The 19,773-nt window shown below is 42.4% G+C and overlaps 1 protein-coding gene across 4 annotated transcripts in view; it reads left to right on the top strand.

Moving 5' to 3' along the window:
- TMEM131L (transmembrane 131 like) overlaps positions 1 to 19,773 on the top strand; it is a 159,728-nt gene that overhangs the window by 83,494 nt on the left and 56,461 nt on the right. For all 4 annotated transcript variants that reach the window (XM_029939886.1, XM_029939876.1, XM_029939895.1 and 1 more), the window contains exons 7-8: positions 17,641 to 17,718; positions 17,915 to 18,068. In XM_029939886.1, coding sequence (XP_029795746.1) covers positions 17,641 to 17,718; positions 17,915 to 18,068 — 232 coding nt within the window. The remainder of the gene's footprint in view (positions 1 to 17,640; positions 17,719 to 17,914; positions 18,069 to 19,773) is intronic.

The following is a 19,773-nucleotide window of genomic DNA, read 5'->3' as shown; positions in this document are numbered from 1 at the left end:
TACCTTTTGACTCCCCAGAAACTTAACTGCTAATAGCTTGCTGTTAACCGGAAGTCCTACAGATAACATAAATAGTTGATCCACACATAGTCTGTGTTGTATGTAATATACACTGTACTCTTACAATAAAGTAAGCTAGAGAAGAAGTTACTAAGAAAATCATAAGGAGGAAAACATACATTTATAGTACTGTACTCTATTTATTGAAAAAAATGCATGTAAGTAGATTTGCACGGTTCAACCCATGGCTAACTTTTGAAATTGAGAAAACTTTTTAAAAAATATTTATTCTTTTTTGAGTGAGAGAGAGCGAGAGCTTGAGCAGCTGAGGGGCAGAGAAAGGGAGACACAGAATCCCAGGCAGGCTCTAGACTCTGAGCTGTCAGCACAGAGCTCAACGCAGGACTCGAACTCATGAACCGTGAGATCATGACCTGAGCCGAAGTGAGATGCTTAACCAACTGAGCCATCCAGGTGCCCCAAGGAAACCCTTGAACCAGTGTATGATGATGAGCTTTATCACCTTACTGACCCTTTCTTCCTGATGAGTGAATAAAGGACGTTGCTTAGAACTTTGTGTCTGGCACAGCAGTCCTGGGGCTTTCCTTCACTCAGCAGTCTTCTCGAGCCTCTGCTGTGGGCGGACACTGGTTTAGCATTTCCATCTTCCTGGAGCTCACATTCCAGTGGGAAGACAAATAAAACTAATTTACCTGTAATATAGCGTCTGGGAGATTTGTCATCACTTAGCTAATTCTTGGGGATTTTTAGTATTATTTCAATTTTTATAAAACGGAATAGCTCTTCCTCCCAGGATATTAAGGAAATTTTCTTTTAGTTTGAACATTCGGATTTGGTTTAAATCATAAGACTAATGGGGATGTATTGCACTTTTTAAAAAAGTCTATTTATTTTGAGAGAGAGAGCAAGCAGGGGAAGGCAGAGAGAAAGAGAGAGAGGGAGAGAATCCCAAGCAGGCTCTACACTGTCAGTGTAGAGCCTGACATGGGACTTGAACTCACGCATGGTGAAATCATGACCTGAACCGAACTGGGTCTGATTCCTAACCAGCTGAGCCACTCAAGCATTCTTGTATCGAACAGTGTTAAGCATAAAAATGATCTGAACTGACTCGCATTTTTGTAAGGAGTTGAAAGGGCTGGGCCAAGTGTAACTTGCATATGCTGATAGCATAGGTTTTTCCTGCTACACATTTTTAGCCTTATCTCAGGGCCGTCCTCCAGCAAAGAGGGGTGGCTGAGAACGGCCAGGTTTCTCTCGTTACTGAGACCGGAAGCTTTGTATGCCAGATGCCATATTAGTGGTGATAAAAGTATCGAAACAGAGACAGGTGTTCAGATATCTTAGTTAGTAGGAGTTAACGATACAGAGAATTAAGGGAGAGAGGCAGTAACCATGCAGGTCTCTGAGGCCCGTGGGAGACCTTGCTATGAAGACAGCTTGCACGTTAAGTGCACTGTACCTGGCAGATCTTATCTGCTGGCCATGATGCCCGCTGCCGTTTCCTGCATCCAGGCTGTCATTCTCTCTTTCCCAGGCTACTCTAGTGGCCCCTTAATGGATCTGCCAGCATCTAGTCTGGCCCTTTCAAAAGTCCCTTTTCCTAAAATGCAAGTTGGACCACACTAGTCATCTGCTTAACACCTTCCAGTGCATTCCTGCAGGTCTCTGATTTAAACCAGATCCTCAGTGTGGCCGTAAGGTCTGGCTGCTGTCTCTCTGTAGTCTTGTGGCCTTCCTCTGCTTGCTCACCTGTGCCATTTTCACTCCTCAGCATGTCCTTTGTGCCTGCAGGTTCCTCAGATTCCCCTGCCCCAACTGTCCTCTGGGTCAGCCCTGATTTCATCCTTCCTGTTTCAGCTCAAGCTCCACTTCCTCAGAGAGTCTTGCCTTCTCTCCCTGTTCTGGTGCAGGACCTCTGATGGACCGTCGTGGAACTGTGTTCTTCCCACTTAGAACGCTTATCCCCATTAAATAACATGGTTCCTTAGCCACCCTTTCTTTCACTCTGTGAAATTGCAGTCCAATGGAAAGCAGAGGCCATTGGCCGTTGCTCTCCACAGGAGAGCTCTCTCTCTGCCTCTAGCCCCCGGCCTCCGGCAGAGGCACTCAGTGAGCCTGCGTTAGGTGAAGTTCCCGCTGGAGGGATGTCTGCAGCTCTCCCCGTGGGAGCAGTTTCAGGGATTCTTTGATCTGGTTTTTTGCATTTATTTTTAACAGCTTTATTAAGATATAACTCACATACCACAGACTTGACCCATTCGACAGTTTTTAGCATATTCAGGAGTTGTGCAGCCACCCCCACGGTCTAATTTTAGAACATTTCCATGGCCCCAGTTCCTGGCAACCGCTACGCTAATTTCTGTCTCTATAGGTTTGTCTCTTCTGGATGCTTCATGTAAATGAAATGTGTGATCTTTGTGATTGGCTTCTTTCACTTAGCTTAATGTTTTTCAGTTTCATTCATGTCATAGCACATATCAGTCTTTGATTCTTAGCTTAATGTTTTTAAGTTTCATTCATGTCACAGCACATATCAGTCTTTGATTCTTTCTTATCACCCTACAGTAGTGCACCATTGGATGGATATATACCACACTTTGTTTACGCATTTATCAGGTGGCAGATATTTGACTTGTTTCTAGTTTTGGGCTAATGTCCTAACTGTTGCCGTGGACATTTACATTCAAGTTCATGAGGACATATGTTTACTGTTCTCTTGGGTGTGTACATAAGAGTGGACTTTTGTGGTCATATGGTAATTATATGTTTAGCATTTTGAGGAACTGTCAAAAAGTGGTTGAACCATATTACAATCTCACCAGCAATAGATGAGGATTCCAGTTTTTCTACCGCTTCTCCAAAACTTGTGATTTTGTTTTTTGGTTTTTTAAAAGCATCCTACTGGATGTAAAGTGATAACTTAAGTGTCTGAAGCACCTGCTTCGGCCTCCTCTCCAGCCTCAGACATCCTGCCCTTCTCTTCTCCATTCTGGCCTTCTAAACTGCTCACTGTTGGAACAGTCCATCCTTTTTTACATACTGCCTTTCCTTCATAGGCTCTCACCCCCTTCTAACCCTTCATTATCCGTCTCTCTCCATCCTCTGAGACCCGGTTCAGGTATCCACTCCTCTGCAGCCTCCCCGGGTCCCAGGCGAATCTGTGCTCCAGTCCCCCGGGCACTTGGTTCAGACCCCTGCCTGAACATTTGGTTTCATCCTGTGTCATCCTCCATGAGGCTCTCTTCCATGGGCCTCTTTCTTTGTCATTTTTATAATCTCAGCATCAGCTTAGTGTTTAGTACATTGAGGGCCCCCAGAGTTTTTAATAGGTAGGTGAGTCAATGGGCATCTGAGTTGAGATCCCCAAATAGCATATCTACCTGTTGTAACATGTAAGATTTGCATAACTTCCCCTCTTTACCACATCAGCCACTTTGACCTTCACCAGATTTACTACTAGGGCAGGTGGTAATATTCTTATTTTAGAAATTGTAGGATGGACGTAGAGTTTAAGTTACCTGGTGGAGGCCAAGGGCAGAGCCGGGATTGACAGTGGGTTGCTGTAGGATTTTCCCCATGTGTAGTTAAGACTTCCCTTTCTGTGGACTTAGCAACTCATGGACCATGAGACATAAATAGCAAATAAAATGTGGGGTTTTTGCTACATTTTTATAATGGCAGCAGAACAATAGAAATAGCTTAGAGGCTCAACAGTAGAAAAAGGATTTGATAAATTTGATTATATCAACATGGTAGACTGTTCAGTAGTTCTTCCCAGTTATGATAATGATGCTTAGTCTGACAAGGGAGTAGTAGAATATAAGCTAGGTTATACTTCATGGTGTCACTGTAAAATGCATGGTGGGATAGAATTCATAAATATCGCTGTACTAGGCTCATGAAAAAATGAGAGTTTTTATCTTTTAGTGTTTTTTACAGTGGTGTTTTGGTTCCAGACCATTGAGATTTGAGGAGTGTTTCAGTGCTTTATTTGGGCAAAACAGTCTGGTATATAGGCTCGCTAGTGCAGTAGGCTCATCTCAGGGATATACAGGAACTTAGTTATTGTTATTAGAATCATTGTAAAATAATGTTTGTTGTTAAAAATAAGATAATAAGGCAATATGGGAAATGCAGAGAAGTTTTGAAGTTAGAGGAAAACACATGACAAATAAAGAGGTGTGCGTGTGTCCTAACATGATATCATATTATCACTTCATCTAAAAGTGAGACTGTGATCATAAAAAAATGGGTCTGTAGTCAGAAGATAACATGGGAAGCCAGAGAAGTGAAAAATTAGAAATAACCCAAGACTATAGTCACACTCAGCAAAGGTAACCAGGATTACTGTTTTGTCATCTCCTAGGGGGCACCTGGGGGGCTCAGTTGGTTAAGTGTCCTACTTCGGCTCAGGTCGTGGTCTCGTGGTTCATGCGTTTGACCTCTGCTTCGGGCTCTGTGGTGACAGCTCCCTCCCTCCCCTGCTTGTATTCTGTGTGTCTCTCTGTCTCAAAAGTAAAAACAAACAAAAGCATTAAAAAGTATGTTGTCATCTCTTTGCAGTATATTTCCTGTGTGTGTGTGTGTGTGTGTCCATGATGAAGGTTCCTCTTCCCACCACAGCATCACGTTGCTGGATCGTGTAAAGGAGAGATTATTTCTGGATATGCTGCGTGATAGCTCATGCATTTCAGACCAGGAGTTCCTAACCTTTAGAGATTGGCACAGCCTTTGCTTTTGGAGTGGTGACCTCAGGCCCTTGTGCCTGCCTGCCCAGGACAGGTGTCAGGCAGGGGCTACCGTCCCAGGCCTGTGTGGAGCCTGCTGCCTGCCAGGCTGGGGGAGGGTGCTCCAAGTTGTTTTCTTCTTTCTTGCCTGCTGAGGTCCTGATCCCTGTCAATTATGTGTGGCAATCTGGAAGGGAAGCTGTAAGTTCAGTACAGGGAGGGAACCAAGGAAAGTTCTTTCAGCCACAATTTGACAGAAGAGAAGGGGCCACATTTCTCACTAACAAATAAGGTACGAGAGCCTCTTCTGGGATTTGGAGATGGAAAACGGGAAAGGTTCTTTAAGCTCTGTAGCTGTCCTGTTTTCTTGGTGGGCTTCTGTCATGAGTTCAGTGAAAGAAACAGATCTTCTGAATGTGATAGCTGAGAATTCCTACAAATCCCTGTGAAATCAATAATATCTTTAATACCATTTCTTTGCCTGATAAAAGTTGTTTGTTTGTTTGTTTGTTTTTACATAAAAATGATAGGCTCTGTCAGACCTGGAAAGCTATTACTAGATGTTAGGTAAATATGTGCCATTACTTAATTTTCCTCCACCTACCTACCTACCTCTGAATATTGCTTTTAAAAGCAAGGAAATTGAAAAAAAAAAGCAAGGAAATTGCTGAAATTTGTACATTTTTCTCATTTTCATCTCATTCCAATGAGGATGATTCAAGGGGATGGGAACTTGGGAAGCAGAGACTGAGGGGCTGATGAGTGGAAGGAAGGCAGGACGCATGAGCAAGTCTAGAGAGAGGAATACGTACATGTGTGGGAGTGCGTTTCTCTTCCCTCCGTCCTTTGGGGCAGGCAGTTCCCTCCCCTCCGTCTTCCCCTGTTGCTTCCCTAAAATCTTTACTGTCTTGGCAGGAGAACAGTGTTCTTGCATAGTTTCCTGGTCCCTTCTTTAACTCCGTGATTATTATGTTGTTTCTTTTCTGCCTTCCAGGAGAATTGACTAACTCCTTACAGAAAACTCTGAGAGATCCCTAGTGTGGCAAACATAGTATTTAGAAACTTGCGTTTTTATTATTTCCTTTGCTAAGATTATAAGCTCCTTAAGCGCCGGAATCCTGCCAGCATTTGTTTTCTTATCACCTGGCCATCTGGCCACATAAGGTGTGGTAAATAACTGTTTGATACTTGAATAAATGATCTTAAAAAGAGATTACAATCTCAACTACTTAAGAAATTGTGAGACCTGAATCCTTTTTTTTTTTTTTTTTTTTTTTACCTCTTTCAAGCTTTCATTATATTATTCTGGAAACTTTTGTTGGGATATTTGAAGATTCCCAATAAATAATACCTGTATTGTTCTGAACTACTGTATCTATAAGAATGAGGAGTCAGGGAGACAAAGTGCCACCTTCATATTGCTTATGCACTACCTTCTCATGTATCAGCTGAGCTCAGAGAGCCAGTTACTAACTTATCTCCCTGTCTCCTCGGGTTGATTGTGGAGCGGCACATCAGAAGGGGAGTTTGGGTCTGAAGGACAGACACCCTTCTTCAGAGTAGAGAGAAAGAGAGCAGCGCCTCTGTGAGCCCCTACCCTTCTCTGCACTGTCTACACCACAGCATCATGGTCTGTGGCCCACTGACAAGCAACTCTCCCCTGCCTTCAAGGGGAGAGGAAGACCCGGGGCCAAAGGACAAGTGAATTTAGGGAAAGAGAATCCTTTCCTTGTAACATTCCTCAGTTTTTATACCCTTGACTCATTGGGCTTGCCTTTTATTAAGCCTGGGTCCCCCATCCCCCTGCAAGTAGATCAGCAGACTTCTGGCAACCGTGTCCCCACTTTCCTTAGCTTATTCCTCCTCTGATGAGACCCCAACCCTCATTGATCCTCCTCAGATTGGTGGAGAGCATAGTCAGGTTTGCCCTTAGAAAGCTCTGAGGTAGATTAGAATAATTCATGAATAATCTGTTCCAAAGCCACACTATAGAGTCAGGGTTGAAAGTTCATGTCCCTATCTGTTTCCCATTCCAAATTCTCTTCAAGTATGATATCCAATCCAGCTTATCAGAGCTTTTGCAGTGGGATCAACTAACAGAGTAAAGCTACTCCAATAAAAAAAAAATACCAGCCGTAAAGGATGCCCCAATCATAGAGATGCATGGTAGAGTGAATAAGAAAGTGAATTCTAAAACCAGACCACTTGGGTAAAAATCTTGGTCATGTCTGAGTGACCTTGGCCAAATTATCTCACCTCTTTGTGCCTCAGTTTATCTGTAAGATAAATAACAATAGTACTACTTTATAGGATTGCTGAAGCTATTGACTAAATTCATGCATATAAACTGCTTAGAACTGGTACCTGGCCCCTAACTAAAATGCATTCATCACTTAACTGTAAAAACAAACTTTTGAATATAAACCCTCTCCTATTGTGAAACTCTTGGAAATTTTTTAAGTTCAGAGTAGAGATTCAGTCCTCTGGCAAGATGTTAAAGTTCAAGGCTATAGTCCCGTATCAAGTTATCTTGGCTTGTGAGTTAACATTAAAAGAATTTGAAGCCCTATCCCAGTTTCTTATTCTTTTGGTCTTTGCCTGAGACGTTGTCCATGCCTGTGTGCAGCTGGGGCTTGCTATCGCTAGGACGTGTGCAGCTTCCCTGGGGTTCATAAGTTATATTAATTAAGTATAAGTATTAAGTCTTTTGGGGCGCCTGACTGGCTCAGTCCGTAGAGCATGCGACTCTTGATTTTGGGGTTGTGAGTTCAAGCCCTACATTGGGTAGACTAAAAAAATATTAAAAAAAAAAAATCAGATCTCTCTTGAGCCTTGCTTGAGTCTAGAATCTTAAGACACACAAAAATATCATGATTATCAACCTTACATCTACTGGATTTGGAAAAAATATCATGATTATCAACCTTACATCTACTGGATTTGGAAAACGTGCCTCCCGTCTCAGCCCTCAAAGGACCAACTCTAAGCAGAATTGTTCCCAGTACTTCATTTTTGCCAAAAGGAGGGATGGCTGATGGAGAGCCTCACCTTGGTTTTGGCTCTAGTTTATGCTAGTTGTTTTGACCTTGCATTTAAGCTCAGTGGGGAGAGATTGCTTGTCAGGAGGCTAACCCGGCAGCCTGTGTGTTCCTGTCTCAGGAAGTAGCTTCTGAGGCGCTCTGGTCTTCCCTCAGAGTTGGAACTTGTCAGTGGTGGCAGCCCAGTCACAGGTGTGTCTTTGTTCTCCTTTCTGCGGGGAGTCCTTGTTTCTGGCACTCCGGCGCTGCCTGGCGTGGACACCTGTGAGGGACGGAGTGTCTACGGTGCCGGGACAGGACGTTGAGGTCTGTGTACACAGTAGTTTCCATGGCCTCTTCTGCGGACTCACTGAGGCTTCTGGGACCTACTTAGAGGAGACTTTTCCCTTTTAGCCCCACCTATATCAAGTGGAGCATTGTTTTCAGATTCTTGGAGGGGAGCTGCTGTTGACATTTGGGAAGCTTAGGGCCTCGTGGAGACAGGACGTTGGCCGTGAGCCACTCCCCACAGCTTCCAGGTTGTGAGTGCGCCCCGTCTTTCTCTGTACTTGGGAGCTCTGCCTCTAGGATATGCTTTTCCTATCCTCTCTTGCTCTCAGGAAGGCTCCTAGCCATTTAACCAGCTGCTTTTACTGCTCTCTTTCTCTGACACCTGCAAAGTTGCTACTGTTTTCTGGAATTGGTTCATTCCTTTTCCTTTTTCTTTCACTTTTAGATCTAGAGGTTTTTTTTTTTTTCTTTTGATGTTTCTCTAGATATTTTCTTGTGAGTTCTCCTGAAGGAAGAGAGATAAAATCAGTAAGTTCTGGGTCTGCTGAAAGCATCTGTTGTCCAAACAAATCTTCTCTTCCCTTCATTGGTCTTCCATGGAGATATTCTTCTATCAGACCAACACCTAAATCAGGCGGGGGTCAGTCTGTCTTGAGTCTTGAGTCAGTCTAACCAGGTAGTCTTGCCTGCTTCCTGTTTAATGAGTTTCCTCTTTTTGCTGTGCCTTCTCTTAGACTAAGTCCTACTTCTATAAACTTCTCAAACATGTTCCCCCAGGGCAGGGGCAGTTACTGTGTCTTCACCTAATAATGCTCTGGGCATTCTGCTATGAAAATCCTCCCTCTGCCCTCACCGCCCATGAACCTGTCCAGGTCCATGTACCCCTGGGTATAGCTGTTTCCAGTCCTCAGTGTTCTTACTATGGATTCTGATTCTGGCTTTTGAAGTGCATTTCTCCATATTTCTTATAACCAAATCCTAGTTCCTTTGTGGGGAACGATTCCAGTCTGCTGTGATCTTGCTTTTCTTCTTTCATTGATGTATTTTTAAGCTCCAGTAAGCACAAAGATCTGTCTCCCTCATTTCAGTTAGATACCAGGCTATCTCCATCTCTCTGTATGTCTGTTGAGCTGTACCTTCAAGGTCTCATTTCTAATTCAAGTTCTCTCTGGTTGTTTTTTAAGGGGAGCCCTGTCTTCCTCTTGCTTCATTAATCTGTTTCTTCTGTTTTATTTTTTGTTCATCTTGCTCTGATAGGAAGACTAAACGATGTTTCCCTAACCTCTTTGAATTCCAGAGTGAACCAGACTGTTTCAAGGACAGACTTTAGTGGTTGCCTTCTTTGTGCATGCAGTAATTCTGTCAAATTGCTTCTCTGACTCAACCCAAGATGAGAGCATAGGTCCTTAATAAGAATGCCCTTGTTGCTTCTTTTTTTTTTTTTTTTAGTTTATTTTTGAGAGAGAGAGAATGTGAGAGAGGCAGAGAGAGGGGGAGACAGGGAATCCCAAGCAGGCTCCACACTGTCAGTGCAGAGCTTGATGTGGGGCTCGAACCCAGGAGCCAGGAGATCCTGACTTGAGCTAAAATCAAGAGTCAGACGCTTAACCAACTGAGTGCTCAGGCACCCCTCCTTGTTGCTTCTTTATGTATAAAATCTGCCACCCATCTGTATGTCTGTCAGTTTGGATGTTGAAATTCTAAAACAGCAGTTAGCATTTAGATGATTAATAAATCTAGAGCCAGTGAGTTGAGGAGAAACTTTTGGTCTGTGGACCAGCCCACATGTATTTAAACTAGACTCTTTCATAGTTCCAGCTCTTAGCTATGAAGATAATACATAAAAATGGAACACATTCAGAACAACCTGTCTGTACTGCCTGCCTGGAGTTGGACCCAACAGTTTCTTCAAGATCTGGTTATAAAAGCAGATGGTGTTCTAGAAGCTCTCTTTTGAGGAGAGAGAGCCCTGACTGGCATATCTTTTCCTTTTCTTTTTTCTTCTCCCTTTTCTTTTCCTTTCCTTTCCTAGTGGTAGAGTGTGCACACCACTAGCTACCATTGTAAGTGTACGATTGAGTAGCGTTCAGCACATTCACATCTTGTGCAGCCATTACCACCATCCATGTCCAGAATGTTTTCATCATCCCAAACAGAAAGTCTTACAACCCACTGCATAGTAACTACCCATTAACCTCTTCTCTCAGCCTCTGATTCCCATTATTCTTTCTGCCTCTATTCTAGCCTCCTTCATATAAAGGGAATCACAGAATATTTGCCTTTTAGTGTCTGACTTGTTTCACTTTGTTATAACATTTTCGGGTTCATCCATATTGTAGTGTATGTCCCAGAACTTCCCTCCCTTTTAAGACAGAACAGTATTCCATTGCATGGCAGTGCCATGTTTTATTTGTTCATCCATCCATCAATGGATTTGTGGTTGCTTCCACTTTTGACCACTGTATATAATGCTGCTGTGAATTTGGGTGTACAAATACCTATTTGATTCCCTCCTATCACTTTTGGGTATGTACCTAGAAGTAGAATTGGTGGATCATACAGTAAATACATGTTCAGTTTTTTGAGGAACCTCCATACTGTTTCCCACCGCAGCACCTTTTCTTTCGGAGCTATGGCTAATCTTTGCCAGGGCTGTGCCTATTTAGGTAGAAACCATGCCCACATTGCTCAAGGTCAGACTACAGCCTGCATCACAAAGGCTGAACTTTTGCTAAGCCTGGGCCCAGGTTCAAGGCCTGGGTCAGGCCTTCAGGACTCACTTGCCGTTTGCTTAAGGCCCAGCAGCATGAGTCGTATAAAAATAGCTGCTTGCCTTGGGGTCAAGCCACCGTATGCTCCATGACCTACCAAGGTGAAAATCCCACAAGGCTCTCCTGAGACTGCCAGCCCAGCTCGTAACAGTTCAAAGTCTGCCACCCAGGGGCACAAGCCAAGGTGTTGCACACACAACACAGGCCGCTGCCACGTGGTCCAACGAAAAGTCTCAGTATCTAAGTGTTAGCTTGTTCTCCAAATTGCTTTTTGTCTGTCTCTCAGGGTTTCTGGCACATTTCAGGAGGTTGGAAGGTTGTGGGCAGCACATGACTCTTCTCTCTTGTTGGGGGGTTCTGAACCAAATGTGAACTAAGACAAAACAAGTTGAAGTATTTAAGAAAAAACAAAAACAAAAACCTCTTCTCTCAGAAACCAAAGGAGTGTGGAAGAGGAGTTTCCCCTCTTATGACTTTGATGTGGAAAAAAATGCTTCCCAGGAGCATTTAAGTTATTTATTGTGGAATTTTGCTAATTTAATGCATCAGTTGTGAATGAGCAAGTAAAAACAGTAACCTTTTGAAGGTTTACTGATGCCCTGTGATTGGCATATGTATCACATTTAGGGCCCATAACATGGCTGTGAATTCATTAGCTCTGTTTTATTGAAGAGGAGACAAAGTCTTAGGCATGGTAGAGGATCTCTCTTAGGTTTTGTGGCTGGAGTTTCATCTCGAATTTAGTTAACTGTAAAGCCTTTTCTAAAAAGAGGCGGATAAGAAAAAACGTTATATGTCTGCTCTAATCCTCTCCCGTTAAATCAGAAAAACTAATTTCGGCAAGTTCCTAGGTTTTTACAAATGTTTTAGCTAGTGGGTCTGGCAATATAGTTGAATTTTATCTCAGTGGTTAAAGAATCTGAGGATTAGAAGGGTGGTGGTTGTGGGGAGGGTTGAGTTGAGCACAGTTGCTGTTTAAGGGTAAAAGCAGCCATACTGTGCTGACTAATAACTCCGCTGAGCCTCTCTGTTGCACAGGAAACACTAAATTAGGAGTTTGGCTATAGAGCATGGGTGTTGTGTGGAAGGGATCCAAGAAAGTGCCTGTTTTATGCAAAATCATTTGCTGTATAGACTCTATTTTCCGTATTGTACCTAGTACCATGTATGTGGGCCGCTGTCTGCGTGGTCACAGGGCTTATCCAGACTCTGTCTTCTGCTGATACACATGTTGGCATTCTGTATAAGAACCTTTAAGATTTAGCATTCAAAATTGTGGAAGGGGAGAAAAATAGGGCCTAATATTGGGTTTTATCTAATTCTTTTATATTTCACGAGGTATGTTCCTTAAATGAAAGGTTTTTGTGTGTGGTCATTACTGGGAACGTTACATAGTTTCAAGGCTCTTGTTCATTCTGTCTGGATTAATATAGATTCTCATATGCTTTTCTTAGGATATTGGTTTATATTGGTTTATTCTTGTTACAAATAAAAGTCCTCCAGGGTGGGCTGGGTGGCTTAGTCAGTTGGGAGTCCAACTTCAGCTCAGGTCATGATCTCGCTGTCTGTGAGTTCGAGCCCCATGTCAGTCTCTGTGCTGACAGCTCAGAGCCTGAGCCTGCTTTGGATTCTGTGTCTCCCTCTCTCTTTGCCCCTCCCCCGCCCACACTCTGTGCCTCTCTCTCAAAAATAAATAAAACATTAAATTTTTTTAAAATCCTCTAAAATGACTGGACTGGAAATCTGTCATTTTCTTTCCACTTGTACACAATTCCCCCAAATCACACTGTGCCCTGGCCTGATACACAAAGATGAATTTCTTAGCAGGTAGAGAACTAGGTGATTTTTTTCTCTCTTAGATTCAGTTAACTAGACTCCTAACACAACAGCATAGGAATATAAGCCATTATAAAAAAGGTTGTTTTTTTTTTAAACACTGCTATTTTCTTTTCTTTTTTAAAGTTTATTTATTTTTGAGAGACCAGGCAAGAGGGAGAGTGGGAGAGACATAGAGCGAGGGAGAGAGACAAGCCCAAGCAAGCTCCTTGCTGTCAGCACAGAGCCCAATGCAGGACTCCTCATGAACTGTGAGACCATGACCTGAGCCAAAACCAAGAGTGAGTTGCTTAACTAAGCCACCCAGGCGCCCTGGTGGCTATTTTCTTGGCTGTTGAATTACCTCTTGGAATGGTATTCTAATAATTGTTTCCATGGTGAAGAACTTTTTGGTTCTTATATTTAGGAGTAGACTTGGTCTGTTCTGATCTACTTAGAAAAAACTGACTTGTGTTAAAGGACCTGTTATTTTTTCCCCTGGTTTTCCATTAGCTACTGTTAGAACCTTTGATAAGTCACTTAACCCCTCCAAACCACATTTCCCCTCATCTTCTAAAAGGGAATAATACCACATACTTCATGTGGAAAATATGGAGAAATTGTTTTGGTTTTTAGCTGTAAAATTCATGAACTAATTTACTAAAGTAATTGGGGGGGTATGGAAAAGTATAGAAGTAGGCTTCTGTTTTCCTTTTATAAACTGCTGGGCACACTCTTGGATAAGGGGATATCCCGCTGTCATAACAAGTGTGCTCAGTTGGGGCCCTTTCAGAGAGAATTCAATCCCGCGCGCGCGCGTGTGTGTGTGTGTGTGTGTGTGTGTGTGTGTGGGTGGTTGCCTCAGGTGGCTCCTGTTTTGGTTTTGGTTTACTTTTTAAAGTCAAGATTGCAGTAGTAGTTTTGTTCTTTGTATAAAGACACGAACGTTTAAATTGCTCTTTGAGAAAACCTGGCGCTCTCAGGACAGTGTGGAGGTGAAGGACACCCCCTTGTGGGGATACTGAAATATGTTCTGCGACAAATGAAATAATACAGTAGTTTATTCTTGTTAGGCTTCCGGCTAAGAGAGGAATCTTACTTAAAATGTTAAATTATAGGGGGCCTGGGTGACTCAGTCGGTTAAGCCTCCGACTTCGGCTCAGGTCAGATCTCACGTCTGTGGGTTCAAGCCCCACGTCAGGCTCTGTGCTGACAGCTAGCTCAGAGCCTGGAGCCTGCTTCCGGTTCTGTGTCTCCTTCTCTCTCTGCCCCTGCCCCTCTCATGCTCTGTCTCTTCTCTATCAAAAATAAATAAAACATTAAAAAATTTTTTTTAAATGGTAAATTATAATTTCATCCATCCAGAAACTTACCAAGAATGACAATATACTAGGCTTTATATTGCATCAAATCACTGTGCAAGTTAAGAGTGTTAATCGTGTTCAAAAATCATAATTTTGGGGGCGCCTGGGTGGCTCAGTCAGCCAGGCGTCCGACTTCAGTTCGGGTCATGATCTCATGGTTCGTGGGTTCGAGCCCCGCATCAGGCTTGGTGCTGACAGCCTCTGTCTCCCTCTCTTTGTCCCCCTCTCTCACACACATACTTGCTCAAAGCAAACAAATAAACATTAAAAAATTAAAATTTTGATCTTGTAGCATCTCAACATTTGAAGACCTATTTTAGGGAAGTGAATTGCCTTGTCAGGTTAAGACCTACAGTTAAATTGCTATAAATTTTCAAAAAACGTTAACTATTGATACGGGTTTTTCTTTCAACTTTTTTTTGTTGGGAGTTTTAGAGCATACGTACATGTCAAGTGGCAGGCGTTATATTTTATTTTAGAGCCACTGTTACTATTTTTAGTTTATTTTATTCAAGCTTTCCTTTTTACAGCAATCATCTGTGACTGTGTGCCCATTTCTTCTCACTCACTGATTGCATACTGAATGCCCATCAAGTGGTAGGCATTGAGGTAACAGCATCAGGCAGGGGGCTCACAATCTTCTGGGGGAAGACAGACCTTGAGCAAGTTGTTACGTTATAATGAGTGTTAAGGAAAGTCAGGGAAAAGGTGCTGTGGGTGTGAGTAGCGGGCACTTAACCCCAGCAATGGGGGCAGGGAAAACCTTTGTGAAGCGGATGTGTAAGCTGGACGTGAGGATGAATTAGGGTTAGCTAGGTAGAGGGAGGGTGGATTGGAGATGTGAGTTCACAGCAGAACGGTGCATTTAGAGGTTGAAGGCAAAATGGAGCAGAAAGTAGACCAGGGAGGCTGGAGCCTAAATACGGAGGTGGCTGAAGACTAGGCAGGTACCTGAATGTGGAAGCCACAGTAAAGGATTCGGTCCTTGAAGGGTTTTAAGCAGCTAGTGGCATCACCTGATTTGCATATTTGTAAACTCACTTTTGATGCAGTGTGGAGATTGGAATGGAGAGGACAGAGGTGGACACAGGGAGACTAGCCTACCTGTCTCTCTCCCTCTCTCTCCTTCTCTCTCCCACTAGGGCAAGCATCGCTCAACTTCTTCTGTAAAGACTCAGAGAGTATATTTTGACTTTCCAGGCCAGGCGATCTCTGTTGCAAGTAGTCATCTCTGCAGGTATAGCATGAAAGCAGCCTTACACAAGATGCAAAGGAATGAGCATGGCTGTGTTCCAACAAAATTTTATTTATAAACACAGGCCGTGGGCTGGATTTGGCCCATGGGCATAGTTTGCTGACCCCCAATCTCAGGGTGTAGGAATGAAGGAAGGTGAATGGATTCAAGGGTTCCCGAGAAGGTGTGATCAGAATTACTTGGTTCTGGGTTTGTTTGAGAAGAGTAAGTGAGAAGCCGAAGTTGGTTTGCAGGTTTTTGGCTTAAATAACTATATGGATAGTCATTCCAGGACGACGCGCACACCAGGCGTAGCTGTCTTGGCAAGCGTGAGCATTCGGGTGTGGAGAGAGAAGTGGAGGCAGCTTCAGTGTGTCACAGAGCTTCCCTAAAGAGAGAGCGAAGAGGGCAGGAGACTGAATCCTGAATAACTCTAACATCTTGAGAGGAGAGGGGGAAGAGCCACAAAGGAGGAGCCAAAGAGGAAAGAGAAGAACCAAGAAAAACACAAGTGGTTAATGGGGTTAAATTGGCAGAAATGTTAAGCATAATGGGAAGTGTCTATTGGATTTGGATGTGAGGAGGTCATTTATAACTTGGGTTAAAGCAATTTCAGAGAGTAGTGGGCCTTTTCTTTTTATGTCTGTGATATAGTGGGACTTGTTTCCAGAAAGACCAATTCGGAAATCGAATTCTTCCTTAAGATTTTAGGTTCCATTTACAAATGGTACTTTTCTGTTAAGTCTAGCATATATAGCAGTTGCTTTTTATTTTTTTAATTAAAAATTTTTTGATGTTTTATTGAGAGAGAGAGAGAGAGACAGAGAGAGAGGGAGTGAGCATGAGCAGGGGAAGGGCAAAGAGAGAGGGAGACAAAGAATCCAAAGCAGGCTCCAGGCTCTGAGCTGTTACCACAGAGCCCGATGAGAGGCTTGAATTAACGAACTGTGAGATCGTGACCTGAGCTACATGGTGATGCTTAACCAGCTGAACCACCAGCACCCCAACTAGCAGTTGCTTTTTAAAAGAGTCTTTGGTAACTTTGGTCCTATTTCAAGCTTGGTTAAGCTTCTTTAAAGATTTTTTTAAATGTCTATTTGAAAGAGAGAGAGAGAGAACATGAGCAGGGAAGAAGGGAAAGGTGGAAGGGGGTAGAGAGAGGGAAACAGGATCCAAAGTGGGTTCCGTGCTGACAGCAATGAGTCTGATGAGGATCTCGAACTCACAAACCATGAGATCATGACCTGCGACCATGTGAGATCATGACCTGAGACCATGACCTGAGCCCAAGTTGGAACTTTAACTGACTGATCCACCCAGGCACCCCATCTTGATTACACTTCTTAACTATCTTTACTGCATTTTAAAATGTATTATATCTTATTCCTTTTTTGGTACTTTAATTGCTGAATGGCAATTATAGTATTAAAAAATGTGTTTTAAATATAATGTACTTAGGTAGTTCTTAATAGATCTAATAAATTAAACACAATCGTGGTGGTTCTACTTAATACTAAGTCTTCCTGGAGTGACTAAATGCTTACCCACAATTAAGTCTGCCAAGGATTTGGGGAATGCCTTTGTACCTCACTGAGATTTTCTGTGACTGTGTCTGCAAAGCCGAGTGCCTTTTTATTTTATAATCACTATGCCAGACGCATCAAGCCAAACAAAAGAGGAGCTGTCTCAGCTGCTGAGTTTTGGATTTACGCGGTGCACTACCTGACTTCCCTGTGTGCTGTCTGCAGCCCCTCCCTCCCCCTGGAATGGCTGTATTCCTGAAATGGAGTGTGTGTTTCCTTATCTTAAAGATATGTCAGTTATCATTCCATGTGGCCGTCGAGATCTTTGAACGTGATGAAATTTTTCATTCTTTTATTTTGGTCTCTTCCATGCATAGCTCTTGCACATATTGCAAATGATAATGATAGCCAGTGCAGTGTTAGGCCTCTCTTACTGTTTTGTCACAGCTTCTACCACCTTTCTGTTAATGGAAGGCAGACAGAAGAACAGTTAATTGGCTATTGTTGGGTGAACCTACTTTGAAATAAGAGTCCTGTGTTGAAACAGAATGTTCAGAAAGTATAAGAAATGCCAAACTACAGTGTTCTGTGTATATTTAGAACATATTTATCTTCTTATTTCCATAATAGGAATTTTCATGTTGCCCAAGGGAGAGCTTATGACTTCACATTAGAATGTGAGCATGGTGACAGGCTTTTCTGTCTCCTCCGTGTTTATTTCCAGCTACTAGGATAGTAACCAGCGTTTAGCAGATACTCAAATATTTATTAAGTGAATGAATCTTCTGAATAAATGATGAATTGTTTACTATGAATACAATATTGAACTCTTTGCCTCTTTTTAAGTTTTTTTTCCTCCCCTTTTTTCTTTTAGGCGGAAACCACTAATACTAGCCTCTTGCAAGTACAACTGGAATGCAGTTTACGTAATGAAGTGTGTCAGCAATTAAAGGTAAAATTAAAATATTTCCCATTCTCCTCCTTCCTTTCTTGCCTCTTGGCTTGGAAATCAAAAATAACATGATGCATTCTGTTTTCAGAAATACACATGCCCTTACCATAAGTGCTTTTCTTTTTCTAATATTTGAAATCACAAAGTGGTGATTTTATTTTGAGTTTTTCTATTTTTTCTACCCCTCCAATCTCAGAATTGTTATATGGAATCTGACGATGTTTTACGGCTACAAATGAGCATAATTGTAACCATGGAAAACTCCTCAAAAGAGTTTGAAGAAAACACACAAGATTTGTTAGATCATCTTTCTATAATTTATGTAGCCACAGATAAATCGGAGCCCTCAGGTAAGGTGAAATCTTTTAACATTTTTATTATAGAATATTTTGGTTAATCGCCAGCACCATTCTTAAAGCATTTTCTTGTAGGCTGTATCATTGCAATGCAAGACAGCGAGCCTTTGCTTCCTTTATTAAGAGATTGTAACACTAGCTGGTTCTCCACCTACAACTGCTAATAAGGCTGTATTATTTTGGAGTAAATTAAGTGGCAAGTGCAAACCAGTTTTGAGTTTCCTCGGGATGATTTTGTTTTGGCATTCTGAGAGAGGAAACAAGTTAAATGAGCACAACAATGTAATATAAATATTCACAAAGTATTTGCAAAGTTGTGTCTCTTTTTCCAGTATGACTGATCTACAGAAGCTCAGTTAAAGAAATTGTGCTGTTTCGTATGTTTAATAGTTGACCGGTGCCAGACAGGTTAGCATGGGGTGACTTGTAGTGTTCATTTTTGTGAATTTTGTCTTTGAAAATGTGTATCCTGTGTACCAGAAATTACCTGTTCATCAGTTTCAATTTCTTTCTTTTTTTTTTTTATGAGACTCTTAAAAAATTTATTTTAATGGTTTATTTTATTTTTGAGAGAGACACAGCATGAGCAGGGGAGGATCAGCGAGATAGGCAGACACAGAATCTGAAGACAGGCTCCAGGCTCCGTGCTAGCTTTCAGCACAGAGCCCGACGCAGGGCTCAAACCCATGAACTGTGAGTTCATCACCTGAGCAGATGTCAGGCACTTAACCAACTGAGCCACCCAGGCACCCCCATCAGTTTCAGTTTCTAAGAACTTTTGTAGGCAACACACATTAGGTGACTTTTGACATGGGTAATGTAGAGTTTACTGTTATCCATTGGTTAGCAAGACTGTTCCGGTGTATGTGTATGTATGTATGTAGATGTGTGTGTGTGTGTGTGTGTGTACATGTACATATCCAGAGAAAGAACGGGTACCACAGTACAGTTTTATGGTCAAATATCATCTACTTTCCAGTCCTTAGAATTGGCTGTAGTGGTGAGGGTTCTTCAGCAGGAGAGCTGTCCTCAGCTTCCTGGTTTCCAGTGATTCTCAGGATGGCCAGGTAGACATCAATGTAGAGAAGACCCCATCCCACTTCTGTGCGTGAAGATTATGTTTTGAGATCCCAGTGTTTTGTTTTTCCTCAAATATGATTGTCTAAATAAGGACATGAAGGGCTGTCTAATCAACAGGAGAACATCGCTTTATTTAAAGCTGTCCAGTTGGTTAGTTTCATCAGAGGAGTAATAGTATGACCCTAAATTCAGAATATCTTCACTGGTAGCTCATTATCCTTTAGAATGCCCATGTTGGTAGGTCAATCTTTTTGTATAGATCTTTTTTCTTGTGACTTACAAGAATACCCAACAGCTGTAGTTCCCAGTTTCAATGGTAGTATTGAAAAACGAGTCCCATCCAGATGGCCAACAGGCACACGAAACAATGCTCAGCGTCACTCAGCATCAGGGAAATACAAATCAAAACCACACTGAGATGCCACCTCACACTGGTCAGAGTGGCTAAAATGAACAAATCAAGAGACTGTAGATGCTGGCGAGGGTGTGGAGAAATGGGCACCCTCCTACACTGTTGGTGGGAACATAAACTGGTGTAGCCGCTCTGGAAAACAGTGTGGAGGTTCCTCAAAAAACTATCCATAGAACTCTCCTATGATCCAGCAATAGCACTGCTGGG

The sequence above is a fragment of the Suricata suricatta genome, chromosome 1, assembly GCF_006229205.1.
Source record: "Suricata suricatta isolate VVHF042 chromosome 1, meerkat_22Aug2017_6uvM2_HiC, whole genome shotgun sequence".
NCBI classification, from domain to species: Eukaryota; Metazoa; Chordata; class Mammalia; order Carnivora; family Herpestidae; genus Suricata; species Suricata suricatta.
This window is presented reverse-complemented; position numbering and strand designations above follow the sequence as displayed.